Below are 26,057 nucleotides of genomic sequence, written 5' to 3'. Positions count from 1 at the left end.
CCATATTTCTTCCACAGTTTGCTGATCAAAAACTGTCTTGTCCTTAGATACGTGCCTGCCTTTGCTCTCTTCTTTAATTTGTGGCTGATCATGCTCTTCAGCTTTGTTGACCAGTGATTTACTATCTATTGCACATCATGAGCACTTTTCCCCCTAGACAAGGTTTTTTTGTCTGTAATATTCCTTTGAACTGAAAAAAAATTTCTAGGAGACTGAGGGCTGATATGTGGCCCCAACATTGATTCTCTACTTCCTCCCTATCAGAAAAGAAAGCAATGGGCAGGATTTTCCAGTCTGTTAGATCCATTTTGACCCACTCTTGCTTTTCTATGACTGATTCTTTACGGGTGTAAAGTATGAGCTTCCATCCACTGGTGTAAGTCAGAGTTGTTTCTCCAGTAACTATTACACTGGGACCTAGTGGCATGGGATGAGGGAAGCCCAACTGGCTCCACTGCCCACGCATTAGGTGGAGCTAAGTCAGGGTGCAGAATACAGCCCACTGAATCTAATGGCAACAATCACCTGAAGTCATAAACTCATTAGTCTGACTATTCACAAGGTGATGGGTATAAGGACTATAAAAGGAAATGATCTATTCCTTCCAGTTACTATTTCTTAAAGTTAATGCTATACTAGGAATCTTCATAACCGCTGCCTTAACAACAGGTTTAAATTAGTTATCAGTGCTAGGTTTCATTCAGACTTCAGTAACTAATGTGATGGTCAAAGCATCAGAAAGGCTTAACACAAATGGTAACAAACAACAACAACAACAAAAAGTGGTAATAAGCATAACCTCTCCTGTGATACTAATTACTTCTCTGAACCTTTATTTCAAGGATAGGTTAAAAATCCTCTTACTGCTGCTTAACCCAACTCTAGTTATAGAAAAATATTTTACTAGAATAGGACACATGAAATTGACATTACTGAAATGTCTGTTCATTATTTTTTGTTTGTTTTATTCCCATTATTCTAGTTAACTGTACTTCAAGAAGAGATGAGGAAAAGAGATGTGCATGGGGCTGGAAGGAGTGATTTGTAATGTAGGATTCAGAGAGCGAAGTATGTATTACTTGGAGAAGTGATGACTACGAAGGGCCATGATAACAAATATCTGATGGGTGTGAACATCTGAAAGGGAGAGGAATTACACAATTAGGACGGTACACTGGGTATGACTAAGAGTATGAAAATTCAGAATGCATTAGGCAGATAAAATTCCTAAAACAAAAGTTTAGGCTGGATATCCGGGAAAACAGCTTAATAGTGAGGTGTATTGTGGAATACTCTCCCAAGGGAAGTGATAGAAGACAGATCACTTGGAGCATGTGAAATCTTGCTGGGAAAAAAACACACTAGAAAAAGTATAGTAGGGGATAGTCCTGCACTGGCAGAGAGATGGGCTCTCTAATTACTAGATCTTTTCCCATTTCTGTGACTATCATTTCAAACAGAAGGAAGCTGCAGTTTTCAAGCTACAATAATTATGTTAAAAACAGCCAAGGCCTTAGTAACAAAAGCCCTTAATTCACTTATACATCCATTAATAGCTTTTTGGAGGATGAAAAGGTAAAAACAGTATCTTACTTAGGATGCTGAAATAAAACAGAGCGCTACAATGCTATACAACATAATAAGAATGATTTTCAGATCCTCTAATCAAATTGCGTTTGGTTAAGATTGGTGAAAGAATGGTGAAATTGTTCCGGGGGGTGGGGGGAGGATGGCAAATATCAATACACAGTTCCAAATTACTGATCTGGTGCAAAATTATTGTTCTGCGCTTGAGGCCTGAGTCTGCACACCCTTACTCATGCTGATGCTCTGAAGGCAGTAGGACTACCTGTGTGAGTCAGATCTACTCCTGCAATTAAGAGACTGAATTTGCAGGACATTACTTGCTTTAAATTATATATGAACTGCATGCTGGCACCAAATCTTGAAGTCTGTTCTATCTTTAAAGTTCCCTATTTTATGTATAGAATTATTTTTTTTCTAGATTATTTCAGCCTGACCATGGCAAATACTTACCAGACAGAGACTGAAAATATTGCATTGCAAATGCAACCAGTATTGACACAAGAAAGGTTCCCATGAAGTAGATCTGCAATAAGTTTAGAAATGTGTGTTAGATTAATACAAAGGTAGGGCGCTGGCTGTAACTGAACTGATGAATGTGACAATGGAATAATACATACCAGAGTAGAATGCAAAATGTTATTCCAGAAAACTCTTAAGTAAAAATAAAGCAAAGCTAATGAGCATGGATTAATTAATTCTTGATTGCTATGAATCCAGCACCTATAAACAAAAATAAAAAATGGTGTTGACTCTTTAATATTACTGTTTGGTACTTCTATAGCAGTGGGACTACAAGAAGTAAGAATGGTAGCGTTGGGCCCTAAGTGACTAATCCAAAGTTGCACAGCCACTCGGTAGCAAAACTGGGAATAGAGCTCTCATTCACTGACTCACAGCTCTATGCATTAACCACTAGGTCATCCTTCCTCATTTATCTATAAGGTGATTCTACAATGTTACAAATTACTGAGTGAACTTTCAGTACATACTGTACTTCACTTACAGGGTAGAATGGGAATTGCTTTATGTGGTATCAAGGAAACCAGCTCTCTGTAAGTAAATGGAACAGATATAATGGTTACGTGTCCATAACTGGAGTTGTTAGAGATGGAATCTGCGTAGTCCTACTCACGCGAGGCACCAGCGGATGCAGCTGAGGCGGTGAAACCTTCTTGTAGCAGTGCCCCTAAGTGTCCCCTCCTTACCTGTCTCTTCTGCGTTCCTGCAAGTTCTGAAGGTGAGGCTATAAAAGGGAGTGTGGCTGCCTCCCTGCTGCCTCAGTTCTTTCCAACCTTGCCTTCTCAAGTCAAAATTCCATTAGGATTCCCAGGAATGTGGGTGAATATGCAGAGTCCATCCCCGCAAAACCTCCAGTTACACGTAAGTAATCTCCATTTCTTCTTCAAGTGTTTGCTGCACAGTCCCACTCACAGGATAGTTTGGCAAGCAGTACCCCATAATGGAAGGTGGACTCAGAGTCCCAATCGAATAGGGATTATAGTACTGCTCCACCAAACTACTCCATCAAACAGTAGACCCAATCCAGATGCTAGGTCTAGGGAGAAGTTTTGTAAAAAGTATGTGTGGAGCTCCAAGTAGCAGCCCTACAGGGCTCTGCAACTGGGACGTGTCTAAGGCAAGCCATGGAGGTAGCAATTGCTCTGATAGTATGACCTAACCCCAAGAAGGGGTGGAATGAATAGTAGTTTATAGATTTCCCCTATGCTCGATTTAACCCCACTAGATAAAGTCTGAAGAGAGTGTGTGTCTTTTATGGTTGTCTGCATATGAAATAAAGAGACTGGAGGATTTCTGAAATTCCTTCATTCTATTAATACAGTAAGCCAGAGCTCTTTTAGCATCTAACATATGCAGCTTTGACTCCTCTATGAGAGTGTGAACCCTCGGGGGAAAAAATCTGATTGACATGAAAGTCAGGTACCACCTTGGGAAGGAATCTAGGATTAGGGCACAGGCCACCTTATCCTTATGGAAGATACCTGATGAGCCATGTGGTGGTAGTTCACTCATTCACCTAGCTGAGGCTGTGGCTACTATGAAAGCAGTTTTTATAGATAGATGGTACAGACAGTAGTCTTCCATAAGCTCAAAGGGAAGTGTCATTAGCTGTTTCAGGAGTAAATTGAGATCCCATGATGGTATTGGATCCTTTATTTGTGGATATATATTGGCAAGTGTGACCCAGGGACCTCTGGGTTCCCACTGGCAGAGGGCACAGTGGGGCATAGGGCTACATGGACCCCCTGGATCTGGTCTCTACATGATCGTTCATCAAAGGGTCTCATATAAGGTCTCTACTGAAAGCCTGTGTCACACGGATCATCATATCCATTGCGAAATGTATGGACACATAATATGTAATGAGTTATGTATGTATACATTGAAGATAATGCTCTTAAGGTTTGTGAATTGGGGTTGGTCACCAAGAGGTGATAAAACAAGTTTCTTTCAGGCGGGAGATGCTCTAGATGTCTGTCTGTATGTAAATTGAGTATTGGACACTTCACAATGGATGTCTATTTACAGACTGAGTAAAATGCTAATCAAGAGACTGCAAAGTCTCCAGAGGAGTTTTTCTGCAGGAAAAACAACCAGCAGGGGATATACTGTTTGCAGTGAAGAAAATGGATGGTTCGAATTATTTTAGAGTTGCACAGGTACACCTTAACCTAGGGGACAAGCTGCCAGTGTGTTTGTTTTATGAATGGAGGATCACAGCCAATCTGGCTGTTTAACCCTGGGGGTGAGTCTTGGAGTGGCCTAACATTTATGAGGCAGGAGATTGTCTTGTTAGTTAAATTTAGGCTACAGAAAGCATGTTACTACTTTATTTTATATGTAAATATTTATTTCCATTAAGTCTACTTGCTTCTTCTTGAAGTTCTATTATTTGTTAAATAAACTTTTACCTGATTTCAGTATAACCATATCTAAGTGCTATAAATTGAGGTGAGCAGTGATCCTGAGATGTAACTGGTAAACTGAGGGGTACTGTTCCTTTGGGAATAGCAGATCTGTGAATTCTGTGAGTGTCCAGGGACAAGACAATCCAGGGGTATGACCCTTGCCAGGCACAGAGAAGGCTTCCTCACCCTAAGGGCAGGTGGTGGTGAGGTGCCTCACAACCCTGGGACCCCCAGGAAGCATCACAGCAAGTCCCTTCATAATTTTTCTAACTGTATTATGTGTAAAGACAGGTTTGCAACCCTGCAAGGTGCGGATCTCATCTATAGATTTCTTTAACGACAATTCATGAAGTTCTGTTACATCTCTGTTCAGCTGATCTACCAGGCTGTTGTCCTTGCCTGCTAGGTGTAGAGCTATGGGATAAATGTTGTGCTGGATACACCAATCCCATAATGCAACTGCTTCTTTGCACAATTGGGAAGCGTGAGACCCTCCATGTTTGTTGATATAATCTAGTCATTGTATTGTCTGTGACAATTGCATTACTTGTTCTGGCTGTGAAGGAGACATAATTTGAGAGCCCAATGGATTGCTCTCATTTCCAGGTTATTTATATGCAGTGTCTTTTTCTGAGACTCCAATGACCTTGACCTGTCAATTTGCTGAAATGCACTTCCCATCCCTGTTGGAGGCATCTGAGGTGACTATTTCAGATGGAGCTGGAGGGTTGAAAGCTACCCCTCTCAGAACATTGTAACGCTGAGTCCACCATGTCAAGGATAGCAGTATCTTACTTGGAATGGTCAACTATATGCACGTGCCATCTGTGCTTGGTCCGTAACTTAACATCAGCCAAAACTGCAGACTTTTCATCCTGAACTGAGCATAATTTGTGACATAAGTGGCTAAACCCATGAAGCCTAGAAAGAACATGACTCTAAGTGGGATCTTGATGAAGCACTCTGTAGTGGATTGATGCTTCAGGTATCTTTCTTCTAATAGAAAGGCTCTGCCCTCCAGGGAACTGAAACCTGCTCCTATAAAAGGAATCCTTTGTGTAGGTAGCAAAAGAGGTTTTTTTTTCTTGTTTATCACAAGTCCTAACCTCTTGAAGAGGGAGCATGTGTAAAGTTTGCAACCATGGAAAGGTACTTTGTAAATACCCATGAGACAGTAGATGGGTAAGATTTAGTACTGGGAGTGGTCTTGTCTAACCAGGAAATGAAGATATTTGTGATGCCTGGATCTGATGTAGATATGGAAGTACACATCTTTCAGACTGAGAGCTGTAAACCAGTCTAAGGTGGTCAGGAAGGCTATGATGGATGCTTGTGTCAACATAGGGAAATGGATTTTTTTATAAAGGAGACAGGCCTTCCATAGATCTAACATTGCACAAAGCCCTCAGTCTGTCTTTGGTATCAGAAAATATCTGGAGTAGGAACCTTGTCCTTTGAATTCCCTTGGCACATCCTCTGTGGCTCTAGATTCCAACAAGGAATGGAACTCTGATCTTCACACACTCTCTTTTGAGAGGGTCCCTGAATAGGGATAGAAGTGGCACGCCGGCCGGGTGGAGGAAAGGAATCGAGTCGATGGCATAACCACTCAGTAATATCTCCAGAATTCATTTGGGATGTGATATCATTGCGAGCACTGACATAATAGAAAAGTCTGGAAAGATGGCAGGGATTGGAAGGAGGTTACAGGTTGGTCTGAAGCTTCTGATCATCATGTCAAACTTGAGGTCTGATGTTTGAATTTGATGTTGCAACTGATGGTTGTTTTCCCTTCATTTGGGGCTTAAAAGGCTTTCTTTTCTATGGCTGTGTAGAAGAAGGCTTCTGACGCTGAAAATGACATATTTCTGAATAATAAGATGATGAGGAAGGGGGATAGAATTTTCCATGATACCTGAAGACAGGTCTCAAACTCCTTCTCCTCTGAGCTAGGTAGACACCTAAAGGTCTTGCAGTAGACCGCATGACCTTCATCTTCTCCGGTATCTTCTTGCCCTTATTACTAAATAACCACAAGACCTCTGAAGAGAAGATCTTCTACCTTTGATTTGGTTTCAGGTTGGAGAAAGAAGATCTGATCCAAGCATGTCTGTATAGTGTGATAGCTGAAGCAATCACTCTCACTGCTAAAACTACAGCGTGAAAAGAAGCTCTAACCATATTTAGCCATTGCCTGCCCCTGTGTTTTCAAGGTGTTGGCCAGATTCCGTAGCTCTTTGGGAAGTGCTTTGGCAAATATGAATATCTTTTTCCCGTAACTGATATTGATAATTCAACATCACTGCCTGGTAACTTGCTACTCTAATTCTGAGCTATGCAGATAAAAATACCTGTCTACCAGCTGCATCCATCTGTCAGAAGGTGTGGAATGTGATTGCCCTCTTCTGGATCTTTGTTCCACCGCTGCCACCACTAGAGACTTAAGGGTATGGTGTGCCTGAAAGAATGGAAACTTCTATACCAATAGATAGAATTTGTGAGCTTTTTTCAATATAGCCTAATAAAGTGAAGGAGTAGACCAACTGTCTTCCCAGACTGCAATAGTTTATCTAATATTGGAAAGATAATCTTATTTTAAAACAGGATGGAGGTTTCTTCCAGTGTGACTGATGGAATTGCAGTGCCATTGCCATTCCGTCCACAAGTTTGTGGAACTGTAAAGCATCATCAGAAGGAGAGGAAACTGAAGCAACTCCAATATTTTCATCCAGGAAAGATTCATCATCAAGTTCTGTCTCCAATTCTTGACAGTCCACCTGAGCTGTAGGCTCCTCTTTTTCTTCTGAAAGAGTATCAGAAATTATGGTAGGAGAATGAACCTTGAAAGCAGGAGAAGTCAACTGATCTGGGAATCTCGGAGATGAGGAGTGAGACATTTTCTGACCCCTCCTGGGTGAGGGGTTCTGACAAGAATTCAGAACATTCCTATACTGTCTATGTGAAGGCCAGTGGGGCCACCTAGCCCACAGTGGTATCTGCCAATCATGCCACTAACTAGACTCAGGCTCCATGTCATATCTAGGAGGACTTGTTGTTTTCTAGACACCAAACCTAGGAGTCAGAGTAACAGCCGTGTTAATCTGTATTCGCAAAAAGAAAAGGAGTACTTGTGGCACCTTAGAGACTAACCAAACCTAGAAGTGTGTTCTTTCTCTTGAGCATGGAAACTGGGTGGTATGTTGGTATGCCTAATGTGAGACAATCCCTACTCAGACTGTGGATACAACCTCAGATCCAATCGGATCAGACACAGATTATTGGAGAAACTATAGGACCTAGCATGTGTAAAACTGAGAAGGGAAACAAATTTATTGGTAGAGCCACAGGGTGTGTTGGGGAAGAAAGGGAAGTGTCTTATTGTTTGTGAAAACTCATCCAATGTCTTCCTTTTCTCGTTCTGGGAGATCTGAGGAGGATAACTAGTGGGAGCTTTCCTATTATCTCCCTTAGGGGAAGAAATAATTTTTGTCCTTTGTAGATCTGCCAACAGATCTGATTTTGCATTTTATGGTGCTCTTGTGATATCACTGTAGAGACTGGGGCAGTTTGGATGGGTGATGTAGAAACAACTGTTGGCTCTGGAATGATCTTCAGGTCTGATGTGAACTTCAGGAGTGGTGGATGGCTCTTAAGCAGGGATTTATCCTGAGCTAGAATCTATCTTAGACTTTGATTTAGGATCCAGTGTTCTCTGATCTGGATCTGATGGATACAAGAAGTGTCCTGAATGTGGTTTGGCCCTACTAATGGGAGCCTTCTTGTCTCACACAGTTTTTCTCGGAACCAAAGTAGAAGGATCTGAAGGCTTTTCCAGTGGTTTCGCTCTAATTTCCGAGACCAGCACCGATGAAGTCTGAGCGTGTTGAGGTCAGATCCAATCATCTGCGAACTTACTGCACTGAGGTCTTGGATCCTGATTCTGGGCAGATACTGGAAACTTTTGAATAGTGCTCTTCATCTTCTTAGTCCCCGACGGGTCAGGAGCTGACACTGGCCTTTTCAACTTAGATACGGACTCTTTAGATGAGCTGGATTTGGGAGGTTTTGCAGCCACAGCATCTTGCAGCAATAAGGCTTGCAGCCTGTTCTAGCACTCCTTGTAAGTTCTTGGGTAAATGTTCTGCAGATGGAGCACCTTGAAAGAGAGTGCCTTCTCTGAGGCATGCCGTGCATCTGGTATGGGCATCTGACACCAGGAAGACTGCTGGACAAGACATGCATCTTTTGAAGCTAGGTCTCTTAGCTTTTGGATCCGCCATAGAACTTATAGTCAGAACTGAAGGCTTAACTAACTATCCTAAGAATAAAAAATCTAACCACTAACACTACACTAAGCTAAGGCACTGAGTTCTTTTAGAGAGACAGATCCCGGAGAAGTTCACATCTGTCTGCTGCTGCAGCTGAAAAGAACTGAGGGAGCACCATGCCCCCCTTTTATAGCTCTGCCCTCAGAATGTTCAGGAACGCAGAGGGGAGGAGCAGGAGGGGCATGTGTGCACTCTAACCGGCACTGCCACGAGAAGATTCCACTGTCTGAGCTGCACACACTAGTGCAGGGGTGGGCAAACTATGGCTCACGGGCCAGATCCGGCCCTCAGGGCTTTGGGTACGGCCTGCAGATTTGCCACCCCTGTGCCGGCGTGGGCCCCGTGCCGCTCCGGGAAGTGGCCGAAACCATGTCCCTGCAGCCCTTGGGGGAGGGGGGAACAGAGGGCTCTGCGCGGTGCTGTTGCCTGTGGGTACCTCCCTCGAAGCTCCCATTGGCCAGGAATGGCGAACCGCAGCCAATGGGAGCTTCGGGGGAGGTACCCACAGGCGCGCAGAGTCCTCTGTGCCCCCTCCTCCAAGGGCTGCAGGGACATGGTTCCAGCCGCTTCCCGGAGCCGCTCCAGGTAAGTGGCGCCAGGCCGGAGCCTGCACCCCAAACCTCTCCTGCATCCCGCACCCAATCCCCTGCCCTGAGCCCCCTGCTGCACCTTGCACCCCACCTGCACCCTAACCCCCTGCCCTGTGCCCCCTCCTGCACCCTGCACCTCTGCCCTGAGCCCCCTCCTGCACTCCACACCGCTCCTGGCACCACTGCCCTGAGCCCCCTCCCGCACTGTGCACCCCCTCCTGCACCCCTGCCCCAGCCCTACATTCATGGGCCAGCAAGCAATTTCCCCACCCTGATGTGGCCCTCGGGCCAAAAAGTTTGCCCACCCCTGCACTAGCACATCGCGTGAGTGGGAATATGCAAAGGTCACTTGAAGAAAAACCAGAATTTCCAAAGTGAAAGCAGATAAATGTCAGCATGTCGTAGCAAAGCAAGCAGAAATAAATAGAAGCTGTTCCTAATTCAGTACTCTATATTATTTCTCATATTTGTATTTAAAAGGCTATGTTAGGCATTTTACAAATGGAACAGGTACAAATTGCTAGAGCCTAGTTTGGCAGTAAAATTTAAGGCTACATTGTGGGATCAGAGTACTCAACTAGTCCCAGTGACATTTGCAACAAGTAATAATGTGAGTAAAGATAAGAATTCTAGCTCTTGGTATTGAAAGATGAATATATAAACTCACCTTTGATAAAGCTCCTGAAGGATGGAAATATTACTAGAATGGAGAGTCCTGTTGATCTCTAAGTGATCTAAAATGTAGGGAGGAATGGAATTACCCTCTTCCATGAGAAGGGCCAAATTAAAGAATCCCTAAAAAATACATAAAATATACAATTATATAGAAGAAGATACATGAAACTAAGGCCTGATCCTGCACCACTGAGCTCAATGAAAGTTTTATCACTGACTTCAGTGGGAGATGGATTGGGCTACGGATCAGCATGTCAATAATTACAATTGCTTTTTTTTACCTTTTTCACTTTAATATCATATGGTTCTGTGATCTTCACTGAATAAATGTGAGCACCTTATTTCTCCAAGATATGCTCATGTGAACGATACATTTACAAGAACATCATAAACAAGAAAACATTCCCCAGGCTAATTCTAGTTCATCTTAGTGTAATGATAAGCTCCATTTTCTCAAACTAGCTCACTAAGGATCTAAGCTTTTCATCCTTAGATCCTGTCTAACTACAGCAACAATTGAAGAGTGCATCACGCTGACATATTTTATACAAAGCCTGAAAGCAGAAATGGACCATGTTCTATTCCCAATTAGTCCCCTCCCATGTAACCCTACTGACTTCAATGGACGTTGCAATTGTGCATCTGCAAGGAGAATTTAGCTGAAAATGGCTTGGGCTCTGATCCTGCAACGGCATCTGCTTCAGTGGGACACTTCAGAGGTACAAGGGTCTGTCTGTGTGAATGCAGTTGCAGGATGGAGCTTTGATGTGTCTTTCCCATTTAAAACTGAAGACACTTGTTTCTCTTTGCTTTTCATTTTAGCTGTTGTTGCAGACACTGGCAGCTTTTTGTTTCAAGATCCTTGGGGTGGGTCCCAACTCTGGTAACTGCTCAAATCACGTGCAAGAATTTTTCTGGTGTCAGTGAGATTTCCATATGCCTAGGAGAGCAGAATACGGAAGAATATCTGCTATGAAGATCTGAGAACAAAATGCTGCCCAGTGTTAAATTACTCATGTTTTTGGTACAATATCTTGGAATAACTTGGCATTATGAGAGCATATATGCTGAAGTTTTTTGTTCATGGGAACATACTGGGCCAAGTTCATCCCAGGAGTAACTCTTGGCTTTAAGGGAAGTGCATCATTATTATTAATTTGTATTACAGTAGCACCGAAAAGAGTAACGATGAACTAGGCTCTTCACCTTTAGCCCTAAAAACATCCCACAGGCTAATTCTAGTTCATCTTAGTGTGAAAGAGCAAACTCGTGACACAGATCATACTTTAAAATAAATGATACATTTATACCAGTAGGTGTGTTTGCTGCATGTGTGTATCGTGGTTTGTTCCTAGAAATGTTATTTCAAGAAGGTATTTTTATAACAGTGAAGATACCTGTGAATCTCCCTCTAATGCAGCTTGTGAATACATCTGCGCTGACAGCTCAAGGTCTTTAGAGTGGTTCTGGTAACCATAGTAATAGAAGTCTCCCATCTTCAGGTAAGCTGTGGAAGGTAACAGTAACAGGGCATTACAAAATATTTGTATAGAAAATTTGAACTATTAATATATTTGAAGAATTTACTGAATTTTCCATTCAGAGCATTGTATTATGGATAATCATAGTTTCTCTCTGCTTAAGATTGTGACCTTCTTTCTATGCCAAGCCCATAGGGTCTCTAACCTCTGAAAAAACACATTTGGAATGAAATTTCTCATGGTGGTTCTTCTGCTAGGGAATAGTCTTAGGAGGACATTTCAGGTTAATCAGGCACGGCGTTTTGAAGACACAAGTTTAATTAATAAATGGTTTTCCTACTCTTGAAAAAATTTCTAAGAAGACTGTGCAGCGTAATCTCTACCACAAAACTAACAATAACCTCCAAAAACCCCAGACCTAGAAATCCTAGACCTTCAAATTGTTTTATTCATTCGGCTTCCTAAAGAGACCAGCTGTGAAATCCTGACTCCATTTAAGTCAAGGGATGTTTTGCAATTAATTTCACCCCAGAAATCTGATGAACTTGATATGCTTCTCTGGCATAAGACTGTGCTCATGAAGTCTGTAAGTTCTGGGAGCCAAATCACAGTATGTTACAAGCTTCATTAGAAAACCCTGTGGTGTTCGTAAGTTCCAATGGGTGAATCACTCTGGACTGAGTTGGGTACAGGTACCACCAGTGTGGTACTGGATTCAAATACGTTATTGTTTTTCTGTTTCATTGAATAGCTTGCATTATTTTTATACTACACTTATAATAACAACAACAAAACATTGTTACAGAATGAAATCTACAATTGTATCAGTGTTTTTAAATACAGGGTAAAATTTTCTAAAGTATCTAATTGACCTAGGAGACTAAGCTTCACTGAAAGTCACAGATAGATTGATTGTAAGGCCAGAAGCAACCAATAGCTCATCTATTCTGAACTCCTGCATAACACAGGCCATAGAATTTCTCCCAGCTACCCTGTATTAGGCCCAATAACTTGTGTTCGACTAAAGCATAATTTCCAGAAAGGCATCCAATCTTGATTTAAAGACCTCAAGAGATGAAGAATCCACCACCCTCCTAGGTAGTTTGTTCTAATGGTCAGTCACCATCACTATTACAAATGTGTTCCTTATTTCTAATTTGAATTTGTCTGACTTTTAACTTCCAGCCATTGGTTCTTGTTATGCCTTTCTGGGCTAGATTAAAAAGCCCTTTAGTACCCACATATTCTCCCTGTGAAAATACTTACACACCATAATTAAGTCTTGATCTTCTTTTTGATAAGCTAAACAGACTAAGCTCTTTAAGTGTCTCACCGTAAAGCACTTTCATTTAAGGGCATTTTTTCCAGCACGCAAATCAGTGACTTAGTCACTTCTGAAAATAAGACTTAAGTAACTCAGGTGCTTTTGAAAATGTTATTCACTATCTTAAAAAAAGTAGGAAATTCTCTGACAAACTGCTTTAAGATAAAGGTAAGCCTGCCAAGAGATATACATTTCTACTACTGAAATTCCCATTGGAACACTGCAGTTATAAAAGAAAAAGGTGTGAATGGCAGGAGTTTCTAATTTAAAGTTTCCTTTCTGAAAAGGCTTCTCTGCATATTTCTGGGGGACCAATCCTGGGTCCGGTGGTCCAAGAACCAAGGAAGGGCAAAGGTAGCTTACAGCCATTTTGCAGTGCCCACTCCTCCACACTCAATTTGTGTCATGTGCAAAAAGCGAGACCCCCCCCCCCGCATAATCCATCCCCTTTCTTTCCTTAATTTGCTCATTAGCATAAAAACTTCACACTGTATACACACTTTTACATTCTCATTGTAACCAACAATTAAAACTGAAATCCTTAACCAACAATTAAAACTGAAATCCTATTAAGATCTGAATTAATAAAAAGTATGCTATACATACCAAATGAGGGAGCATTGATTTGAGATATGGAGAAATTATAGTATCGCCAAACACAATTAGTAGCTAAGTATCTTCTTGCTAGTTCCTGGAAAGAAAAAGAGTGGATCCATTTATATCACAGGAAAGTTATTAGTGTTACAGTATCACTAATGATTTAAAAGGACCATGTATTATGAATAAATGTACTTACTGGTCTCTCTTCACAGATATGTGCTAAGTTTGTCTGTGACACTTCAATCCCAGCCTCTGCTGCTAAAACATAATACAGCAGAGCTTCATGCCTAAAACAGAGGACAGAAATAAAAAAAAAAAACTGAAATCACCAGGATTTAGCTATAGTTAGAACTACCAAACAAATTCTGAAACATCCATTTGGCAAGCAGAATTTGTGACCACGGTTTAGAAAGAAATGAATGGCTATTCCATGCAAGGGCTACATCTACTGGCCACATTTGGTATAACAGAAAAGAATTTGGTTTCGGGTGGTTTCAGCATCTTCTCTTCTGCTTTGAGGTAGAATCAGCTCCATGTAAGGTTCTACTCTTTTAAAGTGCACCTGCAAGAATGTTTGGTGTGTAAGGCTGGATTATGACACTTAAGGGCACTTAAGTGAGATGGAGTGGCCTGTTTCAAGATATAACCCTGAAACAAAAACACACCACACACATATAAATCACCATCATCACAACATGGACCTAACATTACATTTCCCAAATTTCACTTCTGCTTGTATGCTCCATCTCTTTTTCCTACACTTTGTCTATCTAGCTTGTAAACTCTTTGGAACAGTGGTGTTTGTGTGTGCATGTACACATGAACAGCATCTAGCACAATGGCACCTCAGTCCTGGCTGTGGCTTCCAGGCACTATTGCAATACAACTAATAAAAGTCAACGTCACATTTTCAGTAACTGGCAGTCTACTGGGGACTCTGATCCTGACGGCAGCTCCTGTTTCCTCTTCTCCTTCACTCATGAAGGCCAAGCCCCACCCAAAAAATCACGACTGGCTTTTAAAAATGAGGGTGATTTTTGTTTGCTTTCTGGTTTTAGAGCCTCTAGGAGTCACATTTTCAAGCTGTTCTCTGCAAACATTAAGGCTAGAAACAGGTTTGTGGTCTTTTAAAAGAAAACGAAGTTTCTCATATAATTGCATGACTTCAGAGGCTTAAGCAAAGAGACCCAAAATAATAAAATAATAATAATTAATAATACCCTATTATCTAGTGTTTTTCATCAGCAGGTCTCAAAAGTGCTTTACAAAGGAGGTCAGTATCATTATTCCCATTTTACAGATGGCGAAACTGAGGCACAGAGGAAAAAGTGAGAGTTGGCAGCACTGTATACCAGCTGCCCCATGCAAATAAGCAGGCTTTGCTCCTGTTTTCCTGCTTATTTGCATGGGCCAGATTCCTAAAGCATCCTTTTCAGTGAAGAGTCTAAAGCCCTGTAGAAACAGCTGGGACAAGGAGAGTCAGCACCAAATGACTAGTCAGCTCTCCGTGCTTGACCCGCAAGTATTTTGAGGATTACCAGTGGCCACCGGATCAGTTAGGGACCTCTAGCATATGCAAAACATTTTGGTCAGCAAAACAGTACTTTAAGATTGGGATCCAATGTGTCTAGTAGCAAACTGTAGCAAACTCCCCGACCTCTGCAGCAATGTCAACACTAAATTCTCCAACAAACTGAAATTTCCACCTCTGTGTGAGATATATGGAGACAAATTCAAAACCAGAGGTTTTTCATGTGAGCTAAAGATCAGAACGATTAACACATCGAACAACGCAAGACTTCCATAACTAACACCAGTCTTTGCAAATGACTGTCTAAATATTCTGTGCTGTCTCAAATCTAAATGTATAGTGGTGGGAAATCAAGAGCCAGGTGGCCCACCTGCAGAAACCAGCTTACAACTCCTAGCTTTTGAGGGACTGCAATTATAGCTTCCCACCCTCAGTTATCTGCACAGAACTCCAATTGATTTCAGTGGGAATGGCCTAGGGTAATTGAGGACAGAACTGGGTCAACAGGGCCTATTTCACACAGGCATCTTTTCTAGCACCCTGTAAAATAATGGGATTAAAATAGGGCATTATTTAAAATAAACGATTAGGGCTGATTAAAGGTTTGCACATGATAAAGTGCCACATAAAACTAAACCGAAGAGTGCTTCCAATTTGCAGAACACAGAGGTCAAGTTGTCTGATTTGCATGAACATGCATTAGGAATATAAACCCTCATATTTTAGGATATAAACCTTCTTCTAGGACTAACCACTGCTAGGGGCAGGATACTAGATGGCCACTGGCCTCATCCAGTATGACATGCCTTATGCTCTGGTGCCTGCATGCAGAAACTAAGATGCTTATGCCTGCAAATGAGCATGCATGCAAAAGTGGAGCACAAAAGTGGGCTGCATGGAGACTCCATTGGCTGGCTTGTTGGACATTGTAACCTATTTAATTTTGGGGGAAACATAACCAAAGCTCTTCATAATGAAGAACACAGCTAAGGTAATAGCATGTGTTTCTATGTTTTGGAAGAAGCTTTGCTGTCAGTGTCAGCTTGTGCTACCAATGCCTGGGACAGAATAATGTGTAAAACAATGTGCCTAGGATTAGAGATACCAAGGTCTACAGTGCCGTGCATGACAAGGACCATCTCAGCTCAGCAGTATGTGTTTGTCTTCCCTGCAGCCCACTGTAAGTTCTGGCTGCCTCCAGCCTTAGGTCTCTAGAGGAAATTTTAGACAAACTAAAAAAAAAAAAAAAAAAAAGCGCTAACTGAAAAAACACACAATGAAGAGAGAATGAAATATGACAGTTTTGGCTGTTTGGTTTTTCATCAGATTACTTCTCACAAAGCCCTAGAAAGGCATCAGGGCAAAAGCAACTATTTTGCTGCCATTGTGCCGATGCAGCATAAACGTTGTTTCTCAATTATGTACTTTAATAAACTCCAGAATGACCTCCCAAAATACCAGCTCATCACAGCTACATGAATATTTTGGAAAGAATGTGCCAGACAAATCCACAGGGACTGATTAAAAAAGTATCTAATATGAAATCACAAAATTATACAGCAGAAAGAAAGCAAAATTAAAAGAAAGCAAAATATTGTTTGGGGAGAAGGAGAGAATGTTAAGGTTAAATGCCACAGGAAGTGCCATAAAATCCACCTGGAAACCATTAGGGAAACACGTGGGCTGTTGACATAAGTTAAATATCATAGAGATTCCAGGAGACTTAGGTTCCTGAGTGGCTAAGTCCCTTCTGATATTTTCAAAAGCAGCTAAGTATGTCTTGACTTTTTGATTCTAGGCTTTTTGTGACAGGCATTGCATTTTCCTGTGTCTTTACACTGCCTTGCACAATGGCCCATGGGATCCCAATTCTGATTGCTTTACTCCCTTTAATATAATACTAATTTTTAATAATGTTTTGTGGGAACAGTTTTGACATCAATCTGTCTGTCTGCACGAGTATCTCCATTTATAGATCCATTTCACCTGATTCCAGCAGTGCTGTTGAATGCCTAGCCCAGTGTCTGATGGAGACTGGGTCATGGATGAGAACTAAGTGCCTGAGGCTGAATCCAGAAAAGATTGAGGTGATGCTGGTTGTTTGGGGAAAGCAGACAGATGATATGGCAAGGCTAATATCTGCCCCTTTGAAAGAGGGTGTTCACCCACCATTTGTGATGGTGTTCGCACAATTTGGGGGTTGTGTTGGATTGCCACCTGCTGTTGGATGATCACATAGCAGCAGAGATGAGGTTGGTGGTTTGCACTGTATGTGAAGGGTGCTTTGAATAAGTGCTCCTTGACTTAGAGTTTGTGTAAGACTGAAATACAAAATCAATTACATCAATTGCACCTACAATTTTTTTGCACACAAAAAAATTCTAAATAAATGAAGGAGGCCAGGTTTGAAAAAAAGCTACCCATAATTGTGCTTTGTCTACAGTTCAGTGAAAGGCAACCTTTCTGTATGGTCCTGGTTTTGATGTGTTTCATTTCAGTTGTATTTATTCTCATGTCAAAGATTTCCTGGGTGAAATTCCAGCTTCATTAAAGTAAACTGAAGTTTTGCTATTGACTTCAAGGGGTCATAATTTCACCCTGGGTGTGTGTTGGGGAGATGTTACATCGTTTTACCACAAAAGTTTATAAAAATAAATCACATACATAACAACCAATTAGTTTTCAGACACAGTGCAGATCAAACTTACCAGGACAATTCCAAATAGGCATTGAGAGCTTTTCTGATTACATGTCCCAAGTAGCCATTTTTTTCTGCAATATGTTTTGCCCAGCTGTAAAAGAAGAAACATGACAATAAATGAACACACACATTTCACACATCATAGTCCAGTGCTATTCTCACTGGGGCCAACAGGACTTTTGTCACTGATTTAAGCAGGTGCAGGATCAGCCCATTTGTCATTAAAGGCATACATTTCTATGATATATTTAGCCCCTGATGTGGTATTAACGTTGAAATGTCCGAAGGTAATATTTTATTTCTGTAACATTTTAAATGTAAATTTTGGTACAGCATCAAAACAAAACTCCAGGTCAAATTCAACATATCAAAAGGTGGCAATTTATACGCTGGTTATGAATGGGTCTCTATGTAGGTATAAGTGGCAAAGTAGCCTAACTTATACTAATTCATAGATTTTTATGGTCAAAAGGGGCCATTTGATTACAGTGGTTCTCAACTACTGTACCCCTTTGATGAGTCTGATTTGTCTTGCATACCCTCACTTAAAGACTACTTGCTTACAAAATCAGACAAAAATACAAATTTTGCAGCATACTATTACTTTCTCATTTTTACCATATCATTATAAAATAAATCGATTGGAATAAAAATATTGTACTTACGTTTCAGTGTGTAGTATACACAGCAGTATAAACAAGTCATTGTCTGTATGTAATTTTAGTTTGTATTGACTTTGCTAGTGTGTTGTAAAACTAGGCAAATATCTAGATGGGTTGATGTACTCCCTGGAAGACCTCTGCATAGCCCCAGGGATATACATACCCCTGGTTGAGAACCACTGCATTAGAACATCTAGTGTGACCTCCTGTATATCCTGTATATCATCTAGTGTGACCATAGAATTTCACCCAGTCATTCCTGCATCAAGACCACAGCTGCTGGTAGAACTAGTGCAGCGGTTCTCAAACTGTGGGTCGGGACCCCAAAGTGGGTCACAACCTCATTTTAATAGGGCCGCCAGGGCTGGCATTAGATTTGCTGGGGCCCAGGGCCAAAGCCCAAGCCCCACTTCCCAGGGTTAAAACCCAAGCCAAAGCCCCTAAGCCTGAGGACTTCAACCCTTGGTGGTGGGGCTCAGGGTTACAGGCCCCCAGCCTGGGGCTGAAGCTCTTGGGCTATGGTTTTGGCCCCCACACCCGGAGTGGTGGGGCTTGGGCTTTGGCCCCCACACCCACGGCGGGCTCAGGCTTCAATCCCCTCTCCTAGAGTCATGTTGTAATTTTTGTTGTCAGAAAGGGGTTGCGGTGCAATGAAGTTTGAGAACCCCTGAACTAGTGCATATCTTTGCATGGAATTCCCATTAGTATCCTTGGAAGTTCCCTGCATAGATTAAGGACAGCATATGGTCCTATAGTTTTGCTGATAAAATTACTTTTTCTTTTTGGAGAAAACGATACATTTGTTCCAGGTGCTAAGAAACCACAAGGCCGCTGTGGTATTGGAAAATGCAGGTCCCACCTCTTCTTACAAAGCTGTGAATTAGATATCCTTTCACAAACCAGTAGACGTGAATTTCGTGTGAATAGTTTCATCAACCAAAAGACTTTTTGGGATAATGGGCAGCAGTAACTTGATTTTCAGATATGCTAAGCACCGGCAGTTCTAGGAGGTAGCTGAAGGTGCTCAGCACCTCTGAAAATGAAGGCTTAACTATTTCCTAAACATTAAGATATGCAAACATTCAAGAGGAGCAAGTATTATTGTCATGGAACAGTTTCTCAAGAAGAAAGATGCACATTTTTTAGATTGAGGAATCGAGAACCTGCTGTAATTGAAATGATTTTTTTCATGATCTGAATCATCACTGGTTTAAAAATGAGATTTTCCTTATTAAAAAAAAAAGGGTTTCATTCCTTACATGACAGCTTTTTCTGGATCTCTAGCAAAGTTTTCCATATTTCCTGTGATGTAATACAGAGAACATCGTATGGTCCCTTCTGCATGTCCACCTTGGGCAGCTTTATAGAAGTACTCAGCAGCTAGGGTCTGCAAAGAAACAAGATAAAAATGGCAACCTCCTGGGGAATTACTATTTCCCTATAATTGCTTCATTTAAAAAATAAATAGATAAATAAATAATGGCAGCCTGGCTAATGAAACCAGTCAGTTTAATCACTTTCTGTGCAGATGGGTGAAATCAGTTTCTTTCTTCTACCACCTTACCAGGTTAGGTTGGAAGTTCTTTAAAGCTGAAATTGTGGTAGCATTTTTATCAGGTAGATGAATATATAAAATATACAACTGGCCTCTGGTGCCATACAGTGTGGCTTTGTTGACCCTGACAAAAATGGGACCAGTAAGTCACCGTCAGTGATAGCAGCAGTGGAAGCTGGAGTGTAGAGAGAGGATACAGGCATTTTAACCTCCAGGCTATCTAACCCTACATTCACGGCTAGTGATAAAAACACTGCAGTCCTGACTACACTACAGCTTCCAGTGTTGCTACAACTGGTGGTGAATTAGGGGAGCTGTTTTTGCCAGTGTCACAGCCTGCTGGAGCAAAGCTTGCTCTCTAGCATCTGAGAAATCATTTGCATGAATGGCAAGAACAGAGGGTCCAATCCTGGAGACCTTTACTGTGAGTAATCCCAGTGCTTTCATGAACTACACACATGAGTATGGGCTCCAGGATCAGGTTCATAATTTCTCAAGCATATGAAGATAGTTTGTGTAAGGCAATACAGGCTCAGCAGGACAGGACAGAACTGCAGAAGGAAGCGGAACTGAGAGAGTATCCAGTTCTCATAATCAACAAGTTTTCTACAGTAATCATAGTAAAACAACAGCAATCACAACTAAACAATTTCTTTAATTCAGGAACGTCTAACTAGCAACCTGTGCTGTAAAATGGAGACCCGGTATTTTTGTCAATGGTCCCGGACTTTGTAACTAGCTCCCTCATTTGATCCAACAGAGCCTGGTTTTATTAACTTTCAGAGCACACAGCAGCATGTCTCTTTTCTCAGGCTTTTGGTGATGAAGGAATACAGGACCATAGAGTGCTTTTGTAGGGGCTGTTATTAACTTGGAATTGTATTATTATGGGCAGGCCATTATTATGTAATTTTTGTCCCCAGGTAGGAGAAATATGCTTGCCACCATTTGCTGGGCAGCTCTTGCTGCTGTTTGCAGCATATATGCTCACTGACTGAGGCACTAGACATGCTCTCGAACGCCTACACCACATTTTCCAGCCTCCTTTGGCCTGAAGCATGAGGTTTGATAACGTTTATTTTCGCATTCTGAACTATAAATGTGATTGGTCATAAAATTATCAATCAAAATAATGATATCCTCTGTTGGAAAAAGAACATTATTTTTTCTTGATATATATATAAAATTAAGGTCCTGTCTTAGAAAGACAACAATAAAATATGTAGGTCTATGAGAGCTGCATTTACATTGCAAATCAGACTTTGAAAGGGAAATTTAATTTAAAATCTGTCTTGAAATGTTTTTTTTTCCCACAACAATAGCAGCTTCGATATGAGTGCAGTGCAACAGCTCAAAAGTTCTAGCGCAGATTCTGCAGCCCTTAATCACACTGGATAGTGCTCTGCTCCATGTAAAGTACCGTGGAATTCAATGGGGCTACTATTGAAGTAGAGAGCTATTCTGCAGGAGTAATGATGGCAGAATCTGGCCCTCAAGAAGGTATAAAACAAGTCCAAACTTGATTTTGTATGACATTTTTAATGGGACTTGTGTTTTACTCTTAAAGGGACAGTGGTACTCTTGAGGTAGAACTACACAGGTCAGAGGAACGCAAACACATCTTTAGCAGGCATGAAGCAGATTGTGATGCCATTACGCTAAGTAGTGCCTCGCTCCAGAAGCAGTGCCCCTGACTTCAATGGGACTTCATACAGGAAAAGACTCGATTCACTGTGATGAAGGGTAGCAGAATATGCCCCTCCTAAGTAAACACAGAATCTTAAAGAATAAAGCCAATATTTATAAACGAGACTCTTTAATAAGAAATCACACACTGACTATTTACTTACTCGATTTCTGCCAGGCACTCCTGGGTAAATCCCGTCTAAATGCAGGGCACCCAGGTTATAGGATGCATCTGAATTGCCCATTTCTTCAGCTTTCAACCAGTATTTTGCTGCTTTTACGTAGTCTCTTTTAAAATTATGGTAATACCATCCCAAACCATTCACTGCCTGATGTAATCCCTGCGGGTAAAGAAAAAAAAATGTCCTCAACCACTCAGGTTCAGCTGTGCTTTGCGACATCTTCTGATGCCAACTTATTGTCTAGTGTCAGGAATTCTAGAAAGTTAATCTTTGTAGCTCTTTGGAGCATGTTATCTAGACAGTGTTCTACCAAGCTGTAACCAAGAGGTTTGTGACTGCTGGAATCCTTAGGGTCCCCTTATTTTTCTCTGCCTTTTTTCTCTAAGGCCCTGTGTTCAATGAACCTCCAACGATGGGGATTCAACAACCTCCTGTGAAAATCTGTTTAACTTTGGAAGCTTAACTACTTTCCTAGTTAGAAAGTTTTTCCTAACCTAAGGGCATGGCTACACTTGCAGATGTAGAGCGCTTTGAGTTAAACCAGCCTTCGTAGAGCGCAGTAGGGAAAGCGCTGCAATCTGTCCACACTGACAGCTACAAGTGCACTGGCGTAGCCACATGAGCAGCTCTTGCAATGGCCACAGAGAGCAGTGCATTGTGGTAGCTATCCCAGCATACAAGTGGCTGCAATGTGCTTTTCAAATGGGGGGGGGAGTGGAGTGTGACAGGGAATGTGTTGGGTGTATGTGGGGGGAGACAGAGTAGGTTTTAGGGGGGGCTGAGAGCATGTCAGCATGCTGTCTTGTAAGTTCAGACAGCAGCACGCCCCCCCCTTCCCCCACACACACAGCATTCCACAGTAATGGTTGCTTTGTCTCGGAAAAGATAAGCAGCTGACTGTCAGAAACAGAGCTTTCAAAGGGCATATCTGCATTCCTACAGCGAATACAAAACAATGAGAAGAGTGGCCACTTGACTTAAGGGGGTTATGGGACATTTCCAGAGGCTGATCAGAGCGCAGTAATGCAACACCTCATTCACACTGACGCTCAGGCATTTCAGCCAAGGCGCAGCAAGCGTTAATCATCTCGCTGAGGTAGAGCACCAGGAGCGCTGTAGCCGTGGAGTCAGAGCGCACTACGTGCCTTGCCAGTGTGGACAGACAGTGAGCTAGGGCGCCCGGGGCTGCTTTAATGCGCTCTAACTTGCAAGTGTAGCCATCCCTTAATCTCCTTTACTGCAGATTAAGCCCATTACTTCTTGTCCTACCTTCAGTGGACATGGAGAAGAATTGATCACCATCCTCTTCATAACAGCCCTCAACATATTTGAAGACTGCTATCAGGTCCCCATCATCCTTCTTTTCTCAAGACTAAACATACCCAGTTTTTTTCACCTTTCCTCATAGGTCAGGTTTTCTAAGCCTTTATCATTTTTATTGATCTCCTCTGGACCTTCTCCAGTGTGACCCCATCTTTCCTAAAGTGTGGTGCCCACAATTGGACACAGTACTCCAGCTGAGTACAATGACCTCCCGTGTCTTACATATGACACTCTTGTTCGTACACCCAGAATGATATTAGCCTTTTTTGCAGCTGCACCACATTGTTGACTCATATTAGATTTGTGATCCACTATAACCCTCAGATCCCTTCCAGCAGTACTACTATCTAGCCAGTTATTTCCCATTTTATAGTTGTTCATTTTATTTTTCCTTCCTAAGTGAAGGAATTTGCATTTCCCAACTTTGCATTTGCCTTTATTGAATTTCATCTTATTGATTTCAGACCAACTCTCTAATTTGTCCAGGTCATTTTGAGTTCTAATCCTGTCCTCCGAAGTGCGTGCAACCCCTCCCAGCTTGGTGTCATCTGCAAATTTTATAAGCATACTCTCCACTTCATTATCCAAGGCATTAATGAAAATACTGAATACTACCAGACCCAGGACAGACCACTGTGGAGCCCCGCTAGATATGTCCCCACATTAGATAGCAAAACATTGACAACTGCTCTTTGAGTATGGTCTTTCAAACAGTTATACACCCATTTTACAGTGATTGCATCTAGACGTTTCTCTAGTTTGTGAATGTTGTGTGGGACTGTGCCAAAAGCCTTACTAAAATCAAGATATATCACATCTAATGCTTCCTCACTATCCACTAAGTCAGTAACCTTGTCAAAGAAGGAAATTAGGTTGATTTGGCATGATTTGTTCTTGACAAATCTGTTCTGGCTATTCCTTAAAACCTTATTATCCTCCAGGCCCTTTCAAATTAGTTGTTTAATAATTTGTTCCACTATCTTTCGGGTATCAAGATTAGGCTGACTAGTCTATAATTCCCTGGGTCCTCTTTGTTCCCCTTTTTAAAGATAGGTACTATGTTTGCCCTTCTCCAGTCTCCTGGGACCTCACCCATTTACCAGCAGTGATAAGATAATTGATAATGATTCTGGGATTGCTTCAGCTAGTTCCTTAAGTACGCTAGGATGAATTTAATCAGGCCCTGCAGACTTGAATACGTCTATATATTCTTTAACCTGTTCTTTTGATATTCTGGCTTGCATTCCTTACATTTGCTCTGAAAATAAATGGGAGGCCATTAACATGGAACTTCAATATGCTGTTTTTACAGAGTAGAGACAGTCGGCCAGTGCCATACAGGTCAGTTTTAGGAAACACCGTGTATGCCTCCCACAGCAGCTCAGGTTATGGCAGTGCTATACACTAACATTAGGCCTCGTATTTGTCTAGTAATTATGCATCAAGAGAAGCTCATTATCCTGTGACAGTGTTCTATTTTGTCAACATTAACTCTGTCTCCTTGCATAGCCCGGTCAATTGCAAGTACCAGCAGTTCAAGTTACTGTGCTAAAAAGCATGCTCTTCACCACTGCCTTTTGATGCATGTTTAATAATGGCTATGCCAAAAACAGTGGACTATATAGGATAAGAGAGCTATCTAAAGGACCCCAGGACAACCGAAGACATTTGTTTGTTATTCTAAACTTACATCTGAAACAGTCTCTGTGACAATCGGGGTCTAGACACCCCAAAGAATAAACAATTGAATCAACTAGTTATATACTGTGTTATTTTGTATTGATTGGGGCTGCTGATTAATTGCAGATAACTCAAAAAATTAATTGCAATTAATCGCACTGTTAAACAATAGAATACCAACTGAAATTTATTAAATACTTTTGATGTTTTTCTACATTTTCAAATACATCAATTTCAATTACAACACAGAATACAAAGTGTTCAGTGCTCACTTTATATTATTTTTGCTTACAAATATTTGCACTTAAAAATGATAAAGAAAAGTAGTATTTTTCAATTCACCTCATACAAGTACTGTAATGCAATCTCTTTATCATGAAAGTACAACTTCAAATGTAGTTTTTTTTGTTACATAACTGCGCTCAAAAAGAAAACAATGTAAAACTTTAGGGCCTACAAGTCCACTCAGTCCTACTTCTGGTTCAGCCAATCACAAAGAGAAACAAGTTAGTTTACATGTACAGGAGATAATGCTGAGGTTGCGTCTTTATGGTTATTTTCTGTGTAACTTGTATGTGTTTGCTTTTTCTTACTATTTCATCTTTGAATCTATGATTTTTCTATTGTTTATTTTTACCCTAAGCAGGTTTCTGTTGTGCAGTCTGGGTGGACTGTGCAGCCCACAGTGAACTGATAACTGGGGGCAGGTTTCATTCTTTCAGGGGTGATGAACCAGAAGGGAAATATCCAAGAATCTGGTAGCTAAGAACTTGAGGGATGGATTTAGGGAGACGTGGGACCAGAAAGGCTGTTGGTGTCACCCTGCACGGAGTAACTAGGAAGCCAGAGTGAGACCTTTATGCTTGTGGGCTGGCTCCTGGTGTCAGAGCTCTGAGCCATTGCAGCATAGCATTACAGCACCCACCGTCAGAAGGCAGGTGGTGACAGAATCCTTTCCTGGTCTGGGTGAGCCCCAAAATGTCACAATCACATTGTCAAATTTCTAGCTGTAAGAAGAGTTTTACATTGTTGGTGCTTTCAAAGGGACTCTGGAGAAGGATTCTTTTTCTTTTCCAATTTTAAGTCAAACCTGGAATCCTTACTCATTAAAATCCAAAAGCAGAGCAACTATTCATTTTTAGTGAAAATGTGCACTGGAATATATATTTATAAAATAACATCCTTATTGTTGTTGAATTTGGTTATCTGCCATGTGCCAGTTGTC

General features: G+C 41.4%; 2 protein-coding genes and 1 long non-coding RNA gene across 4 annotated transcripts in view; 2 read left to right on the top strand and 1 right to left on the bottom strand.

The window, feature by feature from the left end:
- SLC34A2 (solute carrier family 34 member 2) overlaps window positions 1–26,057 on the top strand; it is a 142,999-nt gene that overhangs the window by 79,052 nt on the left and 37,890 nt on the right. The window lies entirely within an intron of this gene.
- The window catches only part of SEL1L3 (SEL1L family member 3), a 62,813-nt gene that overhangs the window by 1,910 nt on the left and 34,846 nt on the right, over window positions 1–26,057 (bottom strand). Inside the window, exons 15-23 of one of the 2 annotated variants that reach the window (XM_037897969.2) lie at window positions 21,812–21,988; window positions 19,666–19,793; window positions 17,752–17,835; window positions 13,709–13,799; window positions 13,519–13,603; window positions 11,505–11,614; window positions 10,100–10,227; window positions 2,205–2,307; window positions 2,038–2,110 (exon numbers count right to left, since the gene is read on the bottom strand). In XM_037897969.2, coding sequence (XP_037753897.1) covers window positions 2,038–2,110; window positions 2,205–2,307; window positions 10,100–10,227; window positions 11,505–11,614; window positions 13,519–13,603; window positions 13,709–13,799; window positions 17,752–17,835; window positions 19,666–19,793; window positions 21,812–21,988 — 979 coding nt within the window. The remainder of the gene's footprint in view (window positions 1–2,037; window positions 2,111–2,204; window positions 2,308–10,099; window positions 10,228–11,504; window positions 11,615–13,518; window positions 13,604–13,708; window positions 13,800–17,751; window positions 17,836–19,665; window positions 19,794–21,811; window positions 21,989–26,057) is intronic. The other variant, XM_043544563.1, reaches the window with a different exon arrangement.
- On the top strand, window positions 982–2,278 carry LOC122465372. The gene is made up of 2 exons (XR_006290166.1): window positions 982–1,068; window positions 2,006–2,278. It is a non-coding gene; the product is annotated as an uncharacterized LOC122465372 (long non-coding RNA).

Source organism: Chelonia mydas, chromosome 4 (genome assembly GCF_015237465.2).
Source record: "Chelonia mydas isolate rCheMyd1 chromosome 4, rCheMyd1.pri.v2, whole genome shotgun sequence".
NCBI lineage: Eukaryota > Metazoa > Chordata > Testudines > Cheloniidae > Chelonia > Chelonia mydas.
Note: the sequence above shows the minus strand (reverse complement) of the source record. Positions and strands in the feature narration are given on the sequence as shown.